General features: G+C 46.3%; 4 protein-coding genes across 4 annotated transcripts; all 4 read left to right on the top strand.

The window, feature by feature from the left end:
• The first annotated feature begins 1,248 nt into the window (after positions 1–1,248).
• On the top strand, positions 1,249–2,505 carry LOC124342016. The gene is made up of 2 exons (XM_046794979.1): positions 1,249–1,539; positions 1,753–2,505. The coding sequence occupies exon 2, from the start codon at positions 1,767–1,769 to the stop codon at positions 2,472–2,474; it is 708 nt and encodes a 235-aa protein (XP_046650935.1). The 5' UTR covers positions 1,249–1,539; positions 1,753–1,766; the 3' UTR covers positions 2,475–2,505.
• Positions 2,506–6,461: 3,956 nt separating this feature from the next.
• Positions 6,462–7,718, top strand: LOC124342018. The gene is made up of 2 exons (XM_046794981.1): positions 6,462–6,752; positions 6,966–7,718. Exon 2 carries the CDS (start codon positions 6,980–6,982, stop codon positions 7,685–7,687), a length of 708 nt encoding a protein of 235 aa, XP_046650937.1. The 5' UTR covers positions 6,462–6,752; positions 6,966–6,979; the 3' UTR covers positions 7,688–7,718.
• Positions 7,719–11,674: 3,956 nt separating this feature from the next.
• On the top strand, positions 11,675–12,931 carry LOC124342006. Its single transcript, XM_046794963.1, has 2 exons — positions 11,675–11,965; positions 12,179–12,931. Exon 2 carries the CDS (start codon positions 12,193–12,195, stop codon positions 12,898–12,900), a length of 708 nt encoding a protein of 235 aa, XP_046650919.1. The 5' UTR covers positions 11,675–11,965; positions 12,179–12,192; the 3' UTR covers positions 12,901–12,931.
• A 3,956-nt stretch (positions 12,932–16,887) lies between these two features.
• LOC124342017 lies at positions 16,888–18,144 on the top strand. The gene is made up of 2 exons (XM_046794980.1): positions 16,888–17,178; positions 17,392–18,144. Exon 2 carries the CDS (start codon positions 17,406–17,408, stop codon positions 18,111–18,113), a length of 708 nt encoding a protein of 235 aa, XP_046650936.1. The 5' UTR covers positions 16,888–17,178; positions 17,392–17,405; the 3' UTR covers positions 18,114–18,144.
• Positions 18,145–21,139: the final 2,995 nt, after the last annotated feature.

Below are 21,139 nucleotides of genomic sequence, written 5' to 3'. Positions count from 1 at the left end.
CTAGACGCAAATAGAAACAATTATTATTGCACACATAATCATCGATCCTGGCAAAACTTGGAAAACGACTCGATCAAACCCGCAGTAACGAACCAGGCAAAATTCTTCAAAATCGATCCTGGCACAACTTGGAAAAAATACCAGACTAAACCTACAGTAAAAGAATCAGTAAAAATTATTCAAAATTGATCCTGGTAAGGCTTGGAGGACGACCAGATCGGTTCTGCAGTGGCGGACCCACCGGGATTCGAACCCGGACGTTCTGAACACGAGTTCAGCGCTCTACCAACTGAGCTAATTGACATGTCGACCAATACATTTTTTGTTAGTTACTATATTGGACTTCGGGTATAACCAATGCAAATTTCAAAATACGGGGAATACCGCATAAACGTAGGTAACGAATCGGTAAAAACCTACAAAATCAACCCCGGCAAAGCTCGGAAAACGACCAGATCAAACCAGCAGTAACGAATCAAGCAAAATTCTTCAAAATCGATCCTGGCAAAGCTTGGAAAATATTTTCCAGCAACACAAAAAAATACGAAAACGGCATTTTTTAATTATCCGACGGTCGACAACTGGCCACCGGCAGCAAACCAGTAGGGAAAGCGGATAAAACTGAACTCCCTCGCGGACATTACGACCGCCCGGGATAGCCTTAGAGCCCGGGAGGATCAGGGAATGACGGGTTCGGCGAGAACGGTTAATCTTGCGCCCAATACTCGGCCCGCCCAACCGGACCTTATTTAGACCAGACGATACAGCTTAAACAAAAAAGCTCACAATTTTAAGCCGAAAATGTATTCATGGGACACGCCGTAATTCCACGGCTTTTATTTATTTTACAAAGAACATAAAAAACCTTCCAAAAAAAAAAAAAAAAATATAAAATATGGACGACATATCTTGGATTAGTGCAACCACCACATGAATCCAATACGGAACGTTCTGGAAGATTCTAGAACGTCCTGGAAGGTTCGAGAAAAATCCTCGAACGCCCGCGATTTATTAATTGACACTATTGTCTGCCCAACCCACGGGGTATTCCTTACCCCCTGAACTTTAAACGCCACCGCTGCGAATCTGGGTATATAAACCCCCGACGTTTATCGTTCCTACATCATTCGACTACACGAGAGCCACGAACAGCTCGTTCCGGAATAGTCTAAGTATCCTCCGCCTCTTTTGGTATACCAAACTTTTTTGTTTAATTTTTTTGTTAAAATGTATCCAAAACAGGTGTTTCTGCTCGCGTCGTGTCTGGCTTCCCATAGTCGGCACTTGGTTTGCGGAATTTCGCCACTCTACCCAACTTCTCTTCCTTCACTTGAATTACCGCCCGACGCCTTAGCCACAACTGGACATCGCAGCACCAGCAGCCTGGATCTACCTCCTGCTAGGACCATCTTTCCAGCTGAGATAGAGCCACACCAATCGAAGGAGCCCTTTCTACAATTGACGTCGCTCCCGGCCCGTCTGCAATCCGAGACAACGCCGTCACTTACCTTCTCTTTACTTCTGGAAAAACCTCATTCTGTAGGTCGATAACACAAACCCACTTTTTTTTCTGTGTTGCATTCCTGGCCTGTGTATTGTACACTCCCAGTCGAATTTTTTACTCTTTCCTGGCTTGGCAATACGCCCCCAGTTGATAAACCCTTTACATATATTTTTTGATAAAAATATTGTGTACTCTGTACCATAAAAATTAAAATTAATTGTTTTTAATAAAACACCCCTCTAATATAGAGAGAGAACCCAGGATGGCCCACACGAACGAAAACATCATCAGAGCAGAGGCCATTGTAAAAGACTGCTTCACTGCCTCGCTCCTAGCCGGAGATCGGAACGGCATCCGCGAGAGACTCTCCCGGATTCTCCCAGCAGGAGCTTATCCACTCTGCAACCTCCGGAGCGGATATGATCCTACCCAATCCGGGCCCTCCGGATCTGGATATACAACTCGACATCAACCCATGAGACGCCGGGGAGCTCCATATGGAGCCAGACCTCCACCATCCATTCCGATGGCTTACCTCTCAGTCGCCCAGCGAGACGAACTGCAACAACTGGAGCAAGAAAAAAGCAGACAAATATTAGCCCGGGCTGAAGCACGGGAAGCTGGCAGCTTCATCGCTCAAGAGGAGCGCCGACTGGCTACCATGGCGAATATCAATCTACAACAGGCCGAATTGGACCGCCAAAAAGCGGCTCTCCAACGTCCACCATCATTCATCCCTGGAAAACGGAATGCATTCAGCCCAGGGCAGCAAACGTCATCACTGACTCCACAGATCCCACTGCTAAAAATTACAATTCCGGCCACTTCAACTACGGATGCTGAAAGCCAACTCCTTGCATCACCAAGCAAGGATGTTACAATGAAAGACAAAATTTCTGATCGGTCCGAAGAACTTTTTGGCCGGAATACACCACTTACCATTTCTGATGATGTAACACTCACAAAATAACCAAAAAAATAATAAATGGCACTAGCAACAACTACCTTGTTCACCCAATGCATTGATTCTATTACAAAAAAGCAAGTGTCATGGTAGCCCGGTACTGACCGGGGAGGTCTTCCCCAGTGGGGTGACCCCGTTCGGCATCACTGGGCGTCCCCAGGAGGCTTCGCCCTACCACAGCACCTGCATGTCGCAAGTCCCTGATCAATGGGATACACTGGCGATCCCGGGAATCGAACCCGGAATGGCGGCGTGCCCCGCCAGCTGGCTAACCATCAAGCCAGACGACATATCGGCCAATAAACTTTTTTGGCATATCTTTTGCCGCGACCACAAGTATTAATGAAATACGAATTAAAAACCAAGGATCTCGAGTGGAGAGACTCTGACGTACCCGGGGATCGAACCCGGAGCGTCGGAGTGCCTCGACGGCTCGCTACCAACTGAGCTATACTGCATACTACTTGGGCAAACTTTTTCAACATAACTCTTTTGGCTATGAGAATCAGCAGTAGATGTGTCATATCGCCCTCTGCGACAACCCAGACCACACGGTCGGCAGCTGTAGGCCTCCCTCAACTGAGGCGGAGCCTTATTTATCGATGGAGCCTTTTGCGGCACCAACGTAGCTCGTGGCCTGACTGAAATCCTAGCCCTACTCGGCGAGAGAGGGCTTCGGCATCAGCAGCTACCGGGTATCGAACCCGGGCCCCCCGTGTGCCTCCTGGAGACGTTCCAGACGAGCCATATGATCACACTAACGGAATCATGGCTTAGATACTCATATTACGAACCACATAATCTACAATGAACATATACATAAAAACAGACGCGGCTTTTCGCCTTAGAACACTTTCGTGGACGTCTGCCAGGGGAGGGAATATCCACGCCGTGATTGTGGCTCGGGTCCGTAAGGTCCCACAGTTTAGAGTCGTGCACCCGCCGTAACTTTAAGGAACCAATGCCGTCCGCTACAACGGGCACCAAGATCCTCTCAGCTCGACTTCGGGCCGTCCATGAGCGTTTGATCACAGCATATGCCCCAGTGGCGGTAGCGGCCCCCCACTTTTACATGGTTCGCGCCCCTGGGGACACACACGGTGGCTACTACTCATTAGCCTTAGACTTTTTTGGCAGAATCGCCTATGTCACCCACCATTTAAGCGGTGTCTCCGAGATTCGAACCCGGCCCTTCTGGATACTATTCCAGTGCACTACCATTTGTGCTAAGTGACATATCAACCAGCTAACATATTTGTGACCACTATGTTGGACTCTAGGCACTCTGAGCCTTAAACACATTTTTTTCTGGGATAAAAACATTTCTTGGACATCAATTGGGACCTGCCCACCTGGTTCCATGAGAATCTGGAATCGGACGCACCGGGATTCGAACCCGGACGTTCTGAACACGAGTTCAGCGCTCTACCAACCGAGCTACTTGACATATCAACAAATAAACTTTTTGTTAGTTACTATATTGGACTTCGGTTGCACCGGAATAAATTATATGACCATCGAAACAAATCGAAACGACTACTAAAGGTCATTACATATAATCTTTAAACTGGCCTACCTAACCTGACAGGCGGTCTAAACATTCCTGGATCTAGGAAAAATATCACGGAATACCGGCTCCGCCGGAATAAAATCCTACGACCTCGGACACAAATAGAAACGATTATTATTTCACATATAATCTTTAAACTGGCCTACCTAACCCGACAGGCGGTCTAAAAATTCCCGAATCTAGGTCAAAATATCACAGAATACCGGCTCCGCCGGAATAAAATTCTACGACCTCGGACGCAAATAGAAACGATTATTATTTCACATATAATCTTTAAACTGGCCTACCTAACCTGACAGGCGGTCTCAACATTCCCAGATCTAGGAAAAATATCACAGAATACCGGCGCTGCCGGAATAAAAATTCTACGACCTCGGACGCAAACAGAAAAGATTAGATAATCTAAAATTGGATCCACTGGGATTTGAACCCGGACGCTCTGAACACGAGTTCAGCGCTCTTCCAACTGAGCTACTTGACATACCAGCCAACAAACTTTGTGTTAGTCACTATATTGGACTTCTGGTATAACCAATGTAAATTTCAAAATCGATTCTGGCAAAGCTTGAAAAATGAAACCTGCAATCGACCTCTTTTCGGGATAATCTGGAATTGGATCTACCGGGAATTGAACCCGGACGTTCTGAACACGAGTTCAGCGCTCTTCCAACTGAGCTACTTGACATATCAGCCAACAAACTTTGTGTTAGTCACTATATTGGACTTCTGGTATAACCAATGTAAATTTCAAAATCGATTATGGCAAAGCTTGAAAAATGAAACCTGCAATAATCGACCTCTTTTCGGGATAATCTGGAATTGGATCCACCGGGAATTGAACCCGGACGTTCTGAACACGGGTTCAGCGCTCTTCCGACTGAGCTACTTGACATATCAGCCAATAAACTTTTTGTTGGTCACTATATTGGACTTCTGGTGTAACCAATGCAAATGTCAAAATACAGGGAATACCGCAGATACGTACGTGCCTGTACACATACCGGTTGTGCCGGAATAGATTATATGGCCGCTGAAATAAATAAAAACGACTACTAGTTTTTTACATTTAATCTTTAAACTGGCCTACCTAACCTGACAGGCGGGCTAAAAACATTCAAAACCGGATTTAGGAAAAATATCATAGAACACCGGCGTCGCCGGAATAATTCTATGGCCCTAGACGCAAATAGAAACAATTATTATTGCACACATAATCATCGATCCTGGCAAAACTTGGAAAACGACTCGATCAAACCCGCAGTAACGAACCAGGCAAAATTCTTCAAAATCGATCCTGGCACAACTTGGAAAAAATACCAGACTAAACCTACAGTAAAAGAATCAGTAAAAATTATTCAAAATTGATCCTGGTAAGGCTTGGAGGACGACCAGATCGGTTCTGCAGTGGCGGACCCACCGGGATTCGAACCCGGACGTTCTGAACACGAGTTCAGCGCTCTACCAACTGAGCTAATTGACATGTCGACCAATACATTTTTTGTTAGTTACTATATTGGACTTCGGGTATAACCAATGCAAATTTCAAAATACGGGGAATACCGCATAAACGTAGGTAACGAATCGGTAAAAACCTACAAAATCAACCCCGGCAAAGCTCGGAAAACGACCAGATCAAACCAGCAGTAACGAATCAAGCAAAATTCTTCAAAATCGATCCTGGCAAAGCTTGGAAAATATTTTCCAGCAACACAAAAAAATACGAAAACGGCATTTTTTAATTATCCGACGGTCGACAACTGGCCACCGGCAGCAAACCAGTAGGGAAAGCGGATAAAACTGAACTCCCTCGCGGACATTACGACCGCCCGGGATAGCCTTAGAGCCCGGGAGGATCAGGGAATGACGGGTTCGGCGAGAACGGTTAATCTTGCGCCCAATACTCGGCCCGCCCAACCGGACCTTATTTAGACCAGACGATACAGCTTAAACAAAAAAGCTCACAATTTTAAGCCGAAAATGTATTCATGGGACACGCCGTAATTCCACGGCTTTTATTTATTTTACAAAGAACATAAAAAACCTTCCAAAAAAAAAAAAAAAATATAAAATATGGACGACATATCTTGGATTAGTGCAACCACCACATGAATCCAATACGGAACGTTCTGGAAGATTCTAGAACGTCCTGGAAGGTTCGAGAAAAATCCTCGAACGCCCGCGATTTATTAATTGACACTATTGTCTGCCCAACCCACGGGGTATTCCTTACCCCCTGAACTTTAAACGCCACCGCTGCGAATCTGGGTATATAAACCCCCGACGTTTATCGTTCCTACATCATTCGACTACACGAGAGCCACGAACAGCTCGTTCCGGAATAGTCTAAGTATCCTCCGCCTCTTTTGGTATACCAAACTTTTTTGTTTAATTTTTTTGTTAAAATGTATCCAAAACAGGTGTTTCTGCTCGCGTCGTGTCTGGCTTCCCATAGTCGGCACTTGGTTTGCGGAATTTCGCCACTCTACCCAACTTCTCTTCCTTCACTTGAATTACCGCCCGACGCCTTAGCCACAACTGGACATCGCAGCACCAGCAGCCTGGATCTACCTCCTGCTAGGACCATCTTTCCAGCTGAGATAGAGCCACACCAATCGAAGGAGCCCTTTCTACAATTGACGTCGCTCCCGGCCCGTCTGCAATCCGAGACAACGCCGTCACTTACCTTCTCTTTACTTCTGGAAAAACCTCATTCTGTAGGTCGATAACACAAACCCACTTTTTTTTCTGTGTTGCATTCCTGGCCTGTGTATTGTACACTCCCAGTCGAATTTTTTACTCTTTCCTGGCTTGGCAATACGCCCCCAGTTGATAAACCCTTTACATATATTTTTTGATAAAAATATTGTGTACTCTGTACCATAAAAATTAAAATTAATTGTTTTTAATAAAACACCCCTCTAATATAGAGAGAGAACCCAGGATGGCCCACACGAACGAAAACATCATCAGAGCAGAGGCCATTGTAAAAGACTGCTTCACTGCCTCGCTCCTAGCCGGAGATCGGAACGGCATCCGCGAGAGACTCTCCCGGATTCTCCCAGCAGGAGCTTATCCACTCTGCAACCTCCGGAGCGGATATGATCCTACCCAATCCGGGCCCTCCGGATCTGGATATACAACTCGACATCAACCCATGAGACGCCGGGGAGCTCCATATGGAGCCAGACCTCCACCATCCATTCCGATGGCTTACCTCTCAGTCGCCCAGCGAGACGAACTGCAACAACTGGAGCAAGAAAAAAGCAGACAAATATTAGCCCGGGCTGAAGCACGGGAAGCTGGCAGCTTCATCGCTCAAGAGGAGCGCCGACTGGCTACCATGGCGAATATCAATCTACAACAGGCCGAATTGGACCGCCAAAAAGCGGCTCTCCAACGTCCACCATCATTCATCCCTGGAAAACGGAATGCATTCAGCCCAGGGCAGCAAACGTCATCACTGACTCCACAGATCCCACTGCTAAAAATTACAATTCCGGCCACTTCAACTACGGATGCTGAAAGCCAACTCCTTGCATCACCAAGCAAGGATGTTACAATGAAAGACAAAATTTCTGATCGGTCCGAAGAACTTTTTGGCCGGAATACACCACTTACCATTTCTGATGATGTAACACTCACAAAATAACCAAAAAAATAATAAATGGCACTAGCAACAACTACCTTGTTCACCCAATGCATTGATTCTATTACAAAAAAGCAAGTGTCATGGTAGCCCGGTACTGACCGGGGAGGTCTTCCCCAGTGGGGTGACCCCGTTCGGCATCACTGGGCGTCCCCAGGAGGCTTCGCCCTACCACAGCACCTGCATGTCGCAAGTCCCTGATCAATGGGATACACTGGCGATCCCGGGAATCGAACCCGGAATGGCGGCGTGCCCCGCCAGCTGGCTAACCATCAAGCCAGACGACATATCGGCCAATAAACTTTTTTGGCATATCTTTTGCCGCGACCACAAGTATTAATGAAATACGAATTAAAAACCAAGGATCTCGAGTGGAGAGACTCTGACGTACCCGGGGATCGAACCCGGAGCGTCGGAGTGCCTCGACGGCTCGCTACCAACTGAGCTATACTGCATACTACTTGGGCAAACTTTTTCAACATAACTCTTTTGGCTATGAGAATCAGCAGTAGATGTGTCATATCGCCCTCTGCGACAACCCAGACCACACGGTCGGCAGCTGTAGGCCTCCCTCAACTGAGGCGGAGCCTTATTTATCGATGGAGCCTTTTGCGGCACCAACGTAGCTCGTGGCCTGACTGAAATCCTAGCCCTACTCGGCGAGAGAGGGCTTCGGCATCAGCAGCTACCGGGTATCGAACCCGGGCCCCCCGTGTGCCTCCTGGAGACGTTCCAGACGAGCCATATGATCACACTAACGGAATCATGGCTTAGATACTCATATTACGAACCACATAATCTACAATGAACATATACATAAAAACAGACGCGGCTTTTCGCCTTAGAACACTTTCGTGGACGTCTGCCAGGGGAGGGAATATCCACGCCGTGATTGTGGCTCGGGTCCGTAAGGTCCCACAGTTTAGAGTCGTGCACCCGCCGTAACTTTAAGGAACCAATGCCGTCCGCTACAACGGGCACCAAGATCCTCTCAGCTCGACTTCGGGCCGTCCATGAGCGTTTGATCACAGCATATGCCCCAGTGGCGGTAGCGGCCCCCCACTTTTACATGGTTCGCGCCCCTGGGGACACACACGGTGGCTACTACTCATTAGCCTTAGACTTTTTTGGCAGAATCGCCTATGTCACCCACCATTTAAGCGGTGTCTCCGAGATTCGAACCCGGCCCTTCTGGATACTATTCCAGTGCACTACCATTTGTGCTAAGTGACATATCAACCAGCTAACATATTTGTGACCACTATGTTGGACTCTAGGCACTCTGAGCCTTAAACACATTTTTTTCTGGGATAAAAACATTTCTTGGACATCAATTGGGACCTGCCCACCTGGTTCCATGAGAATCTGGAATCGGACGCACCGGGATTCGAACCCGGACGTTCTGAACACGAGTTCAGCGCTCTACCAACCGAGCTACTTGACATATCAACAAATAAACTTTTTGTTAGTTACTATATTGGACTTCGGTTGCACCGGAATAAATTATATGACCATCGAAACAAATCGAAACGACTACTAAAGGTCATTACATATAATCTTTAAACTGGCCTACCTAACCTGACAGGCGGTCTAAACATTCCTGGATCTAGGAAAAATATCACGGAATACCGGCTCCGCCGGAATAAAATCCTACGACCTCGGACACAAATAGAAACGATTATTATTTCACATATAATCTTTAAACTGGCCTACCTAACCCGACAGGCGGTCTAAAAATTCCCGAATCTAGGTCAAAATATCACAGAATACCGGCTCCGCCGGAATAAAATTCTACGACCTCGGACGCAAATAGAAACGATTATTATTTCACATATAATCTTTAAACTGGCCTACCTAACCTGACAGGCGGTCTCAACATTCCCAGATCTAGGAAAAATATCACAGAATACCGGCGCTGCCGGAATAAAAATTCTACGACCTCGGACGCAAACAGAAAAGATTAGATAATCTAAAATTGGATCCACTGGGATTTGAACCCGGACGCTCTGAACACGAGTTCAGCGCTCTTCCAACTGAGCTACTTGACATACCAGCCAACAAACTTTGTGTTAGTCACTATATTGGACTTCTGGTATAACCAATGTAAATTTCAAAATCGATTCTGGCAAAGCTTGAAAAATGAAACCTGCAATCGACCTCTTTTCGGGATAATCTGGAATTGGATCTACCGGGAATTGAACCCGGACGTTCTGAACACGAGTTCAGCGCTCTTCCAACTGAGCTACTTGACATATCAGCCAACAAACTTTGTGTTAGTCACTATATTGGACTTCTGGTATAACCAATGTAAATTTCAAAATCGATTATGGCAAAGCTTGAAAAATGAAACCTGCAATAATCGACCTCTTTTCGGGATAATCTGGAATTGGATCCACCGGGAATTGAACCCGGACGTTCTGAACACGGGTTCAGCGCTCTTCCGACTGAGCTACTTGACATATCAGCCAATAAACTTTTTGTTGGTCACTATATTGGACTTCTGGTGTAACCAATGCAAATGTCAAAATACAGGGAATACCGCAGATACGTACGTGCCTGTACACATACCGGTTGTGCCGGAATAGATTATATGGCCGCTGAAATAAATAAAAACGACTACTAGTTTTTTACATTTAATCTTTAAACTGGCCTACCTAACCTGACAGGCGGGCTAAAAACATTCAAAACCGGATTTAGGAAAAATATCATAGAACACCGGCGTCGCCGGAATAATTCTATGGCCCTAGACGCAAATAGAAACAATTATTATTGCACACATAATCATCGATCCTGGCAAAACTTGGAAAACGACTCGATCAAACCCGCAGTAACGAACCAGGCAAAATTCTTCAAAATCGATCCTGGCACAACTTGGAAAAAATACCAGACTAAACCTACAGTAAAAGAATCAGTAAAAATTATTCAAAATTGATCCTGGTAAGGCTTGGAGGACGACCAGATCGGTTCTGCAGTGGCGGACCCACCGGGATTCGAACCCGGACGTTCTGAACACGAGTTCAGCGCTCTACCAACTGAGCTAATTGACATGTCGACCAATACATTTTTTGTTAGTTACTATATTGGACTTCGGGTATAACCAATGCAAATTTCAAAATACGGGGAATACCGCATAAACGTAGGTAACGAATCGGTAAAAACCTACAAAATCAACCCCGGCAAAGCTCGGAAAACGACCAGATCAAACCAGCAGTAACGAATCAAGCAAAATTCTTCAAAATCGATCCTGGCAAAGCTTGGAAAATATTTTCCAGCAACACAAAAAAATACGAAAACGGCATTTTTTAATTATCCGACGGTCGACAACTGGCCACCGGCAGCAAACCAGTAGGGAAAGCGGATAAAACTGAACTCCCTCGCGGACATTACGACCGCCCGGGATAGCCTTAGAGCCCGGGAGGATCAGGGAATGACGGGTTCGGCGAGAACGGTTAATCTTGCGCCCAATACTCGGCCCGCCCAACCGGACCTTATTTAGACCAGACGATACAGCTTAAACAAAAAAGCTCACAATTTTAAGCCGAAAATGTATTCATGGGACACGCCGTAATTCCACGGCTTTTATTTATTTTACAAAGAACATAAAAAACCTTCCAAAAAAAAAAAAAAAATATAAAATATGGACGACATATCTTGGATTAGTGCAACCACCACATGAATCCAATACGGAACGTTCTGGAAGATTCTAGAACGTCCTGGAAGGTTCGAGAAAAATCCTCGAACGCCCGCGATTTATTAATTGACACTATTGTCTGCCCAACCCACGGGGTATTCCTTACCCCCTGAACTTTAAACGCCACCGCTGCGAATCTGGGTATATAAACCCCCGACGTTTATCGTTCCTACATCATTCGACTACACGAGAGCCACGAACAGCTCGTTCCGGAATAGTCTAAGTATCCTCCGCCTCTTTTGGTATACCAAACTTTTTTGTTTAATTTTTTTGTTAAAATGTATCCAAAACAGGTGTTTCTGCTCGCGTCGTGTCTGGCTTCCCATAGTCGGCACTTGGTTTGCGGAATTTCGCCACTCTACCCAACTTCTCTTCCTTCACTTGAATTACCGCCCGACGCCTTAGCCACAACTGGACATCGCAGCACCAGCAGCCTGGATCTACCTCCTGCTAGGACCATCTTTCCAGCTGAGATAGAGCCACACCAATCGAAGGAGCCCTTTCTACAATTGACGTCGCTCCCGGCCCGTCTGCAATCCGAGACAACGCCGTCACTTACCTTCTCTTTACTTCTGGAAAAACCTCATTCTGTAGGTCGATAACACAAACCCACTTTTTTTTCTGTGTTGCATTCCTGGCCTGTGTATTGTACACTCCCAGTCGAATTTTTTACTCTTTCCTGGCTTGGCAATACGCCCCCAGTTGATAAACCCTTTACATATATTTTTTGATAAAAATATTGTGTACTCTGTACCATAAAAATTAAAATTAATTGTTTTTAATAAAACACCCCTCTAATATAGAGAGAGAACCCAGGATGGCCCACACGAACGAAAACATCATCAGAGCAGAGGCCATTGTAAAAGACTGCTTCACTGCCTCGCTCCTAGCCGGAGATCGGAACGGCATCCGCGAGAGACTCTCCCGGATTCTCCCAGCAGGAGCTTATCCACTCTGCAACCTCCGGAGCGGATATGATCCTACCCAATCCGGGCCCTCCGGATCTGGATATACAACTCGACATCAACCCATGAGACGCCGGGGAGCTCCATATGGAGCCAGACCTCCACCATCCATTCCGATGGCTTACCTCTCAGTCGCCCAGCGAGACGAACTGCAACAACTGGAGCAAGAAAAAAGCAGACAAATATTAGCCCGGGCTGAAGCACGGGAAGCTGGCAGCTTCATCGCTCAAGAGGAGCGCCGACTGGCTACCATGGCGAATATCAATCTACAACAGGCCGAATTGGACCGCCAAAAAGCGGCTCTCCAACGTCCACCATCATTCATCCCTGGAAAACGGAATGCATTCAGCCCAGGGCAGCAAACGTCATCACTGACTCCACAGATCCCACTGCTAAAAATTACAATTCCGGCCACTTCAACTACGGATGCTGAAAGCCAACTCCTTGCATCACCAAGCAAGGATGTTACAATGAAAGACAAAATTTCTGATCGGTCCGAAGAACTTTTTGGCCGGAATACACCACTTACCATTTCTGATGATGTAACACTCACAAAATAACCAAAAAAATAATAAATGGCACTAGCAACAACTACCTTGTTCACCCAATGCATTGATTCTATTACAAAAAAGCAAGTGTCATGGTAGCCCGGTACTGACCGGGGAGGTCTTCCCCAGTGGGGTGACCCCGTTCGGCATCACTGGGCGTCCCCAGGAGGCTTCGCCCTACCACAGCACCTGCATGTCGCAAGTCCCTGATCAATGGGATACACTGGCGATCCCGGGAATCGAACCCGGAATGGCGGCGTGCCCCGCCAGCTGGCTAACCATCAAGCCAGACGACATATCGGCCAATAAACTTTTTTGGCATATCTTTTGCCGCGACCACAAGTATTAATGAAATACGAATTAAAAACCAAGGATCTCGAGTGGAGAGACTCTGACGTACCCGGGGATCGAACCCGGAGCGTCGGAGTGCCTCGACGGCTCGCTACCAACTGAGCTATACTGCATACTACTTGGGCAAACTTTTTCAACATAACTCTTTTGGCTATGAGAATCAGCAGTAGATGTGTCATATCGCCCTCTGCGACAACCCAGACCACACGGTCGGCAGCTGTAGGCCTCCCTCAACTGAGGCGGAGCCTTATTTATCGATGGAGCCTTTTGCGGCACCAACGTAGCTCGTGGCCTGACTGAAATCCTAGCCCTACTCGGCGAGAGAGGGCTTCGGCATCAGCAGCTACCGGGTATCGAACCCGGGCCCCCCGTGTGCCTCCTGGAGACGTTCCAGACGAGCCATATGATCACACTAACGGAATCATGGCTTAGATACTCATATTACGAACCACATAATCTACAATGAACATATACATAAAAACAGACGCGGCTTTTCGCCTTAGAACACTTTCGTGGACGTCTGCCAGGGGAGGGAATATCCACGCCGTGATTGTGGCTCGGGTCCGTAAGGTCCCACAGTTTAGAGTCGTGCACCCGCCGTAACTTTAAGGAACCAATGCCGTCCGCTACAACGGGCACCAAGATCCTCTCAGCTCGACTTCGGGCCGTCCATGAGCGTTTGATCACAGCATATGCCCCAGTGGCGGTAGCGGCCCCCCACTTTTACATGGTTCGCGCCCCTGGGGACACACACGGTGGCTACTACTCATTAGCCTTAGACTTTTTTGGCAGAATCGCCTATGTCACCCACCATTTAAGCGGTGTCTCCGAGATTCGAACCCGGCCCTTCTGGATACTATTCCAGTGCACTACCATTTGTGCTAAGTGACATATCAACCAGCTAACATATTTGTGACCACTATGTTGGACTCTAGGCACTCTGAGCCTTAAACACATTTTTTTCTGGGATAAAAACATTTCTTGGACATCAATTGGGACCTGCCCACCTGGTTCCATGAGAATCTGGAATCGGACGCACCGGGATTCGAACCCGGACGTTCTGAACACGAGTTCAGCGCTCTACCAACCGAGCTACTTGACATATCAACAAATAAACTTTTTGTTAGTTACTATATTGGACTTCGGTTGCACCGGAATAAATTATATGACCATCGAAACAAATCGAAACGACTACTAAAGGTCATTACATATAATCTTTAAACTGGCCTACCTAACCTGACAGGCGGTCTAAACATTCCTGGATCTAGGAAAAATATCACGGAATACCGGCTCCGCCGGAATAAAATCCTACGACCTCGGACACAAATAGAAACGATTATTATTTCACATATAATCTTTAAACTGGCCTACCTAACCCGACAGGCGGTCTAAAAATTCCCGAATCTAGGTCAAAATATCACAGAATACCGGCTCCGCCGGAATAAAATTCTACGACCTCGGACGCAAATAGAAACGATTATTATTTCACATATAATCTTTAAACTGGCCTACCTAACCTGACAGGCGGTCTCAACATTCCCAGATCTAGGAAAAATATCACAGAATACCGGCGCTGCCGGAATAAAAATTCTACGACCTCGGACGCAAACAGAAAAGATTAGATAATCTAAAATTGGATCCACTGGGATTTGAACCCGGACGCTCTGAACACGAGTTCAGCGCTCTTCCAACTGAGCTACTTGACATACCAGCCAACAAACTTTGTGTTAGTCACTATATTGGACTTCTGGTATAACCAATGTAAATTTCAAAATCGATTCTGGCAAAGCTTGAAAAATGAAACCTGCAATCGACCTCTTTTCGGGATAATCTGGAATTGGATCTACCGGGAATTGAACCCGGACGTTCTGAACACGAGTTCAGCGCTCTTCCAACTGAGCTACTTGACATATCAGCCAACAAACTTTGTGTTAGTCACTATATTGGACTTCTGGTATAACCAATGTAAATTTCAAAATCGATTATGGCAAAGCTTGAAAAATGAAACCTGCAATAATCGACCTCTTTTCGGGATAATCTGGAATTGGATCCACCGGGAATTGAACCCGGACGTTCTGAACACGGGTTCAGCGCTCTTCCGACTGAGCTACTTGACATATCAGCCAATAAACTTTTTGTTGGTCACTATATTGGACTTCTGGTGTAACCAATGCAAATGTCAAAATACAGGGAATACCGCAGATACGTACGTGCCTGTACACATACCGGTTGTGCCGGAATAGATTATATGGCCGCTGAAATAAATAAAAACGACTACTAGTTTTTTACATTTAATCTTTAAACTGGCCTACCTAACCTGACAGGCGGGCTAAAAACATTCAAAACCGGATTTAGGAAAAATATCATAGAACACCGGCGTCGCCGGAATAATTCTATGGCCCTAGACGCAAATAGAAACAATTATTATTGCACACATAATCATCGATCCTGGCAAAACTTGGAAAACGACTCGATCAAACCCGCAGTAACGAACCAGGCAAAATTCTTCAAAATCGATCCTGGCACAACTTGGAAAAAATACCAGACTAAACCTACAGTAAAAGAATCAGTAAAAATTATTCAAAATTGATCCTGGTAAGGCTTGGAGGACGACCAGATCGGTTCTGCAGTGGCGGACCCACCGGGATTCGAACCCGGACGTTCTGAACACGAGTTCAGCGCTCTACCAACTGAGCTAATTGACATGTCGACCAATACATTTTTTGTTAGTTACTATATTGGACTTCGGGTATAACCAATGCAAATTTCAAAATACGGGGAATACCGCATAAACGTAGGTAACGAATCGGTAAAAACCTACAAAATCAACCCCGGCAAAGCTCGGAAAACGACCAGATCAAACCAGCAGTAACGAATCAAGCAAAATTCTTCAAAATCGATCCTGGCAAAGCTTGGAAAATATTTTCCAGCAACACAAAAAAATACGAAAACGGCATTTTTTAATTATCCGACGGTCGACAACTGGCCACCGGCAGCAAACCAGTAGGGAAAGCGGATAAAACTGAACTCCCTCGCGGACATTACGACCGCCCGGGATAGCCTTAGAGCCCGGGAGGATCAGGGAATGACGGGTTCGGCGAGAACGGTTAATCTTGCGCCCAATACTCGGCCCGCCCAACCGGACCTTATTTAGACCAGACGATACAGCTTAAACAAAAAAGCTCACAATTTTAAGCCGAAAATGTATTCATGGGACACGCCGTAATTCCACGGCTTTTATTTATTTTACAAAGAACATAAAAAACCTTCCAAAAAAAAAAAAAAAATATAAAATATGGACGACATATCTTGGATTAGTGCAACCACCACATGAATCCAATACGGAACGTTCTGGAAGATTCTAGAACGTCCTGGAAGGTTCGAGAAAAATCCTCGAACGCCCGCGATTTATTAATTGACACTATTGTCTGCCCAACCCACGGGGTATTCCTTACCCCCTGAACTTTAAACGCCACCGCTGCGAATCTGGGTATATAAACCCCCGACGTTTATCGTTCCTACATCATTCGACTACACGAGAGCCACGAACAGCTCGTTCCGGAATAGTCTAAGTATCCTCCGCCTCTTTTGGTATACCAAACTTTTTTGTTTAATTTTTTTGTTAAAATGTATCCAAAACAGGTGTTTCTGCTCGCGTCGTGTCTGGCTTCCCATAGTCGGCACTTGGTTTGCGGAATTTCGCCACTCTACCCAACTTCTCTTCCTTCACTTGAATTACCGCCCGACGCCTTAGCCACAACTGGACATCGCAGCACCAGCAGCCTGGATCTACCTCCTGCTAGGACCATCTTTCCAGCTGAGATAGAGCCACACCAATCGAAGGAGCCCTTTCTACAATTGACGTCGCTCCCGGCCCGTCTGCAATCCGAGACAACGCCGTCACTTACCTTCTCTTTACTTCTGGAAAAACCTCATTCTGTAGGTCGATAACACAAACCCACTTTTTTTTCTGTGTTGCATTCCTGGCCTGTGTATTGTACACTCCCAGTCGAATTTTTTACTCTTTCCTGGCTTGGCAATACGCCCCCAGTTGATAAACCCTTTACATATATTTTTTGATAAAAATATTGTGTACTCTGTACCATAAAAATTAAAATTAATTGTTTTTAATAAAACACCCCTCTAATATAGAGAGAGAACCCAGGATGGCCCACACGAACGAAAACATCATCAGAGCAGAGGCCATTGTAAAAGACTGCTTCACTGCCTCGCTCCTAGCCGGAGATCGGAACGGCATCCGCGAGAGACTCTCCCGGATTCTCCCAGCAGGAGCTTATCCACTCTGCAACCTCCGGAGCGGATATGATCCTACCCAATCCGGGCCCTCCGGATCTGGATATACAACTCGACATCAACCCATGAGACGCCGGGGAGCTCCATATGGAGCCAGACCTCCACCATCCATTCCGATGGCTTACCTCTCAGTCGCCCAGCGAGACGAACTGCAACAACTGGAGCAAGAAAAAAGCAGACAAATATTAGCCCGGGCTGAAGCACGGGAAGCTGGCAGCTTCATCGCTCAAGAGGAGCGCCGACTGGCTACCATGGCGAATATCAATCTACAACAGGCCGAATTGGACCGCCAAAAAGCGGCTCTCCAACGTCCACCATCATTCATCCCTGGAAAACGGAATGCATTCAGCCCAGGGCAGCAAACGTCATCACTGACTCCACAGATCCCACTGCTAAAAATTACAATTCCGGCCACTTCAACTACGGATGCTGAAAGCCAACTCCTTGCATCACCAAGCAAGGATGTTACAATGAAAGACAAAATTTCTGATCGGTCCGAAGAACTTTTTGGCCGGAATACACCACTTACCATTTCTGATGATGTAACACTCACAAAATAACCAAAAAAATAATAAATGGCACTAGCAACAACTACCTTGTTCACCCAATGCATTGATTCTATTACAAAAAAGCAAGTGTCATGGTAGCCCGGTACTGACCGGGGAGGTCTTCCCCAGTGGGGTGACCCCGTTCGGCATCACTGGGCGTCCCCAGGAGGCTTCGCCCTACCACAGCACCTGCATGTCGCAAGTCCCTGATCAATGGGATACACTGGCGATCCCGGGAATCGAACCCGGAATGGCGGCGTGCCCCGCCAGCTGGCTAACCATCAAGCCAGACGACATATCGGCCAATAAACTTTTTTGGCATATCTTTTGCCGCGACCACAAGTATTAATGAAATACGAATTAAAAACCAAGGATCTCGAGTGGAGAGACTCTGACGTACCCGGGGATCGAACCCGGAGCGTCGGAGTGCCTCGACGGCTCGCTACCAACTGAGCTATACTGCATACTACTTGGGCAAACTTTTTCAACATAACTCTTTTGGCTATGAGAATCAGCAGTAGATGTGTCATATCGCCCTCTGCGACAACCCAGACCACACGGTCGGCAGCTGTAGGCCTCCCTCAACTGAGGCGGAGCCTTATTTATCGATGGAGCCTTTTGCGGCACCAACGTAGCTCGTGGCCTGACTGAAATCCTAGCCCTACTCGGCGAGAGAGGGCTTCGGCATCAGCAGCTACCGGGTATCGAACCCGGGCCCCCCGTGTGCCTCCTGGAGACGTTCCAGACGAGCCATATGATCACACTAACGGAATCATGGCTTAGATACTCATATTACGAACCACATAATCTACAATGAACATATACATAAAAACAGACGCGGCTTTTCGCCTTAGAACACTTTCGTGGACGTCTGCCAGGGGAGGGAATATCCACGCCGTGATTGTGGCTCGGGTCCGTAAGGTCCCACAGTTTAGAGTCGTGCACCCGCCGTAACTTTAAGGAACCAATGCCGTCCGCTACAACGGGCACCAAGATCCTCTCAGCTCGACTTCGGGCCGTCCATGAGCGTTTGATCACAGCATATGCCCCAGTGGCGGTAGCGGCCCCCCACTTTTACATGGTTCGCGCCCCTGGGGACACACACGGTGGCTACTACTCATTAGCCTTAGACTTTTTTGGCAGAATCGCCTATGTCACCCACCATTTAAGCGGTGTCTCCGAGATTCGAACCCGGCCCTTCTGGATACTATTCCAGTGCACTACCATTTGTGCTAAGTGACATATCAACCAGCTAACATATTTGTGACCACTATGTTGGACTCTAGGCACTCTGAGCCTTAAACACATTTTTTTCTGGGATAAAAACATTTCTTGGACATCAATTGGGACCTGCCCACCTGGTTCCATGAGAATCTGGAATCGGACGCACCGGGATTCGAACCCGGACGTTCTGAACACGAGTTCAGCGCTCTACCAACCGAGCTACTTGACATATCAACAAATAAACTTTTTGTTAGTTACTATATTGGACTTCGGTTGCACCGGAATAAATTATATGACCATCGAAACAAATCGAAACGACTACTAAAGGTCATTACATATAATCTTTAAACTGGCCTACCTAACCTGACAGGCGGTCTAAACATTCCTGGATCTAGGAAAAATATCACGGAATACCGGCTCCGCCGGAATAAAATCCTACGACCTCGGACACAAATAGAAACGATTATTATTTCACATATAATCTTTAAACTGGCCTACCTAACCCGACAGGCGGTCTAAAAATTCCCGAATCTAGGTCAAAATATCACAGAATACCGGCTCCGCCGGAATAAAATTCTACGACCTCGGACGCAAATAGAAACGATTATTATTTCACATATAATCTTTAAACTGGCCTACCTAACCTGACAGGCGGTCTCAACATTCCCAGATCTAGGAAAAATATCACAGAATACCGGCGCTGCCGGAATAAAAATTCTACGACCTCGGACGCAAACAGAAAAGATTAGATAATCTAAAATTGGATCCACTGGGATTTGAACCCGGACGCTCTGAACACGAGTTCAGCGCTCTTCCAACTGAGCTACTTGACATACCAGCCAACAAACTTTGTGTTAGTCACTATATTGGACTTCTGGTATAACCAATGTAAATTTCAAAATCGATTCTGGCAAAGCTTGAAAAATGAAACCTGCAATCGACCTCTTTTCGGGATAATCTGGAATTGGATCTACCGGGAATTGAACCCGGACGTTCTGAACACGAGTTCAGCGCTCTTCCAACTGAGCTACTTGACATATCAGCCAACAAACTTTGTGTTAGTCACTATATTGGACTTCTGGTATAACCAATGTAAATTTCAAAATCGATTATGGCAAAGCTTGAAAAATGAAACCTGCAATAATCGACCTCTTTTCGGGATAATCTGGAATTGGATCCACCGGGAATTGAACCCGGACGTTCTGAACACGGGTTCAGCGCTCTTCCGACTGAGCTACTTGACATATCAGCCAATAAACTTTTTGTTGGTCACTATATTGGACTTCTGGTGTAACCAATGCAAATGTCAAAATACAGGGAATACCGCAGATACGTACGTGCCTGTACACATACCGGTTGTGCCGGAATAGATTATATGGCCGCTGAAATAAATAAAAACGACTACTAGTTTTTTACATTTAATCTTTAAACTGGCCTACCTAACCTGACAGGCGGGCTAAAAACATTCAAAACCGGATTTAGGAAAAATATCATAGAACACCGGCGTCGCCGGAATAATTCTATGGCCCTAGACGCAAATAGAAACAATTATTATTGCACACATAATCATCGATCCTGGCAAAACTTGGAAAACGACTCGATCAAACCCGCAGTAACGAACCAGGCAAAATTCTTCAAAATCGATCCTGGCACAACTTGGAAAAAATACCAGACTAAACCTACAGTAAAAGAATCAGTAAAAATTATTCAAAATTGATCCTGGTAAGGCTTGGAGGACGACCAGATCGGTTCTGCAGTGGCGGACCCACCGGGATTCGAACCCGGACGTTCTGAACACGAGTTCAGCGCTCTAC

This window comes from Daphnia pulicaria, chromosome 6 (genome assembly GCF_021234035.1).
Source record: "Daphnia pulicaria isolate SC F1-1A chromosome 6, SC_F0-13Bv2, whole genome shotgun sequence".
In the NCBI taxonomy this organism is placed as follows: Eukaryota; Metazoa; Arthropoda; class Branchiopoda; order Diplostraca; family Daphniidae; genus Daphnia; species Daphnia pulicaria.
This window is presented reverse-complemented; position numbering and strand designations above follow the sequence as displayed.

Bases quoted from the DNA above. Each gene is read 5' to 3' on its own strand.
- LOC124342016 (XM_046794979.1), top strand. From the start codon at position 1,767: ATGGCCCACACGAACGAAAACATCATCAGAGCAGAGGCCATTGTAAAA.
- LOC124342018 (XM_046794981.1), top strand. From the start codon at position 6,980: ATGGCCCACACGAACGAAAACATCATCAGAGCAGAGGCCATTGTAAAA.
- LOC124342006 (XM_046794963.1), top strand. From the start codon at position 12,193: ATGGCCCACACGAACGAAAACATCATCAGAGCAGAGGCCATTGTAAAA.
- LOC124342017 (XM_046794980.1), top strand. From the start codon at position 17,406: ATGGCCCACACGAACGAAAACATCATCAGAGCAGAGGCCATTGTAAAA.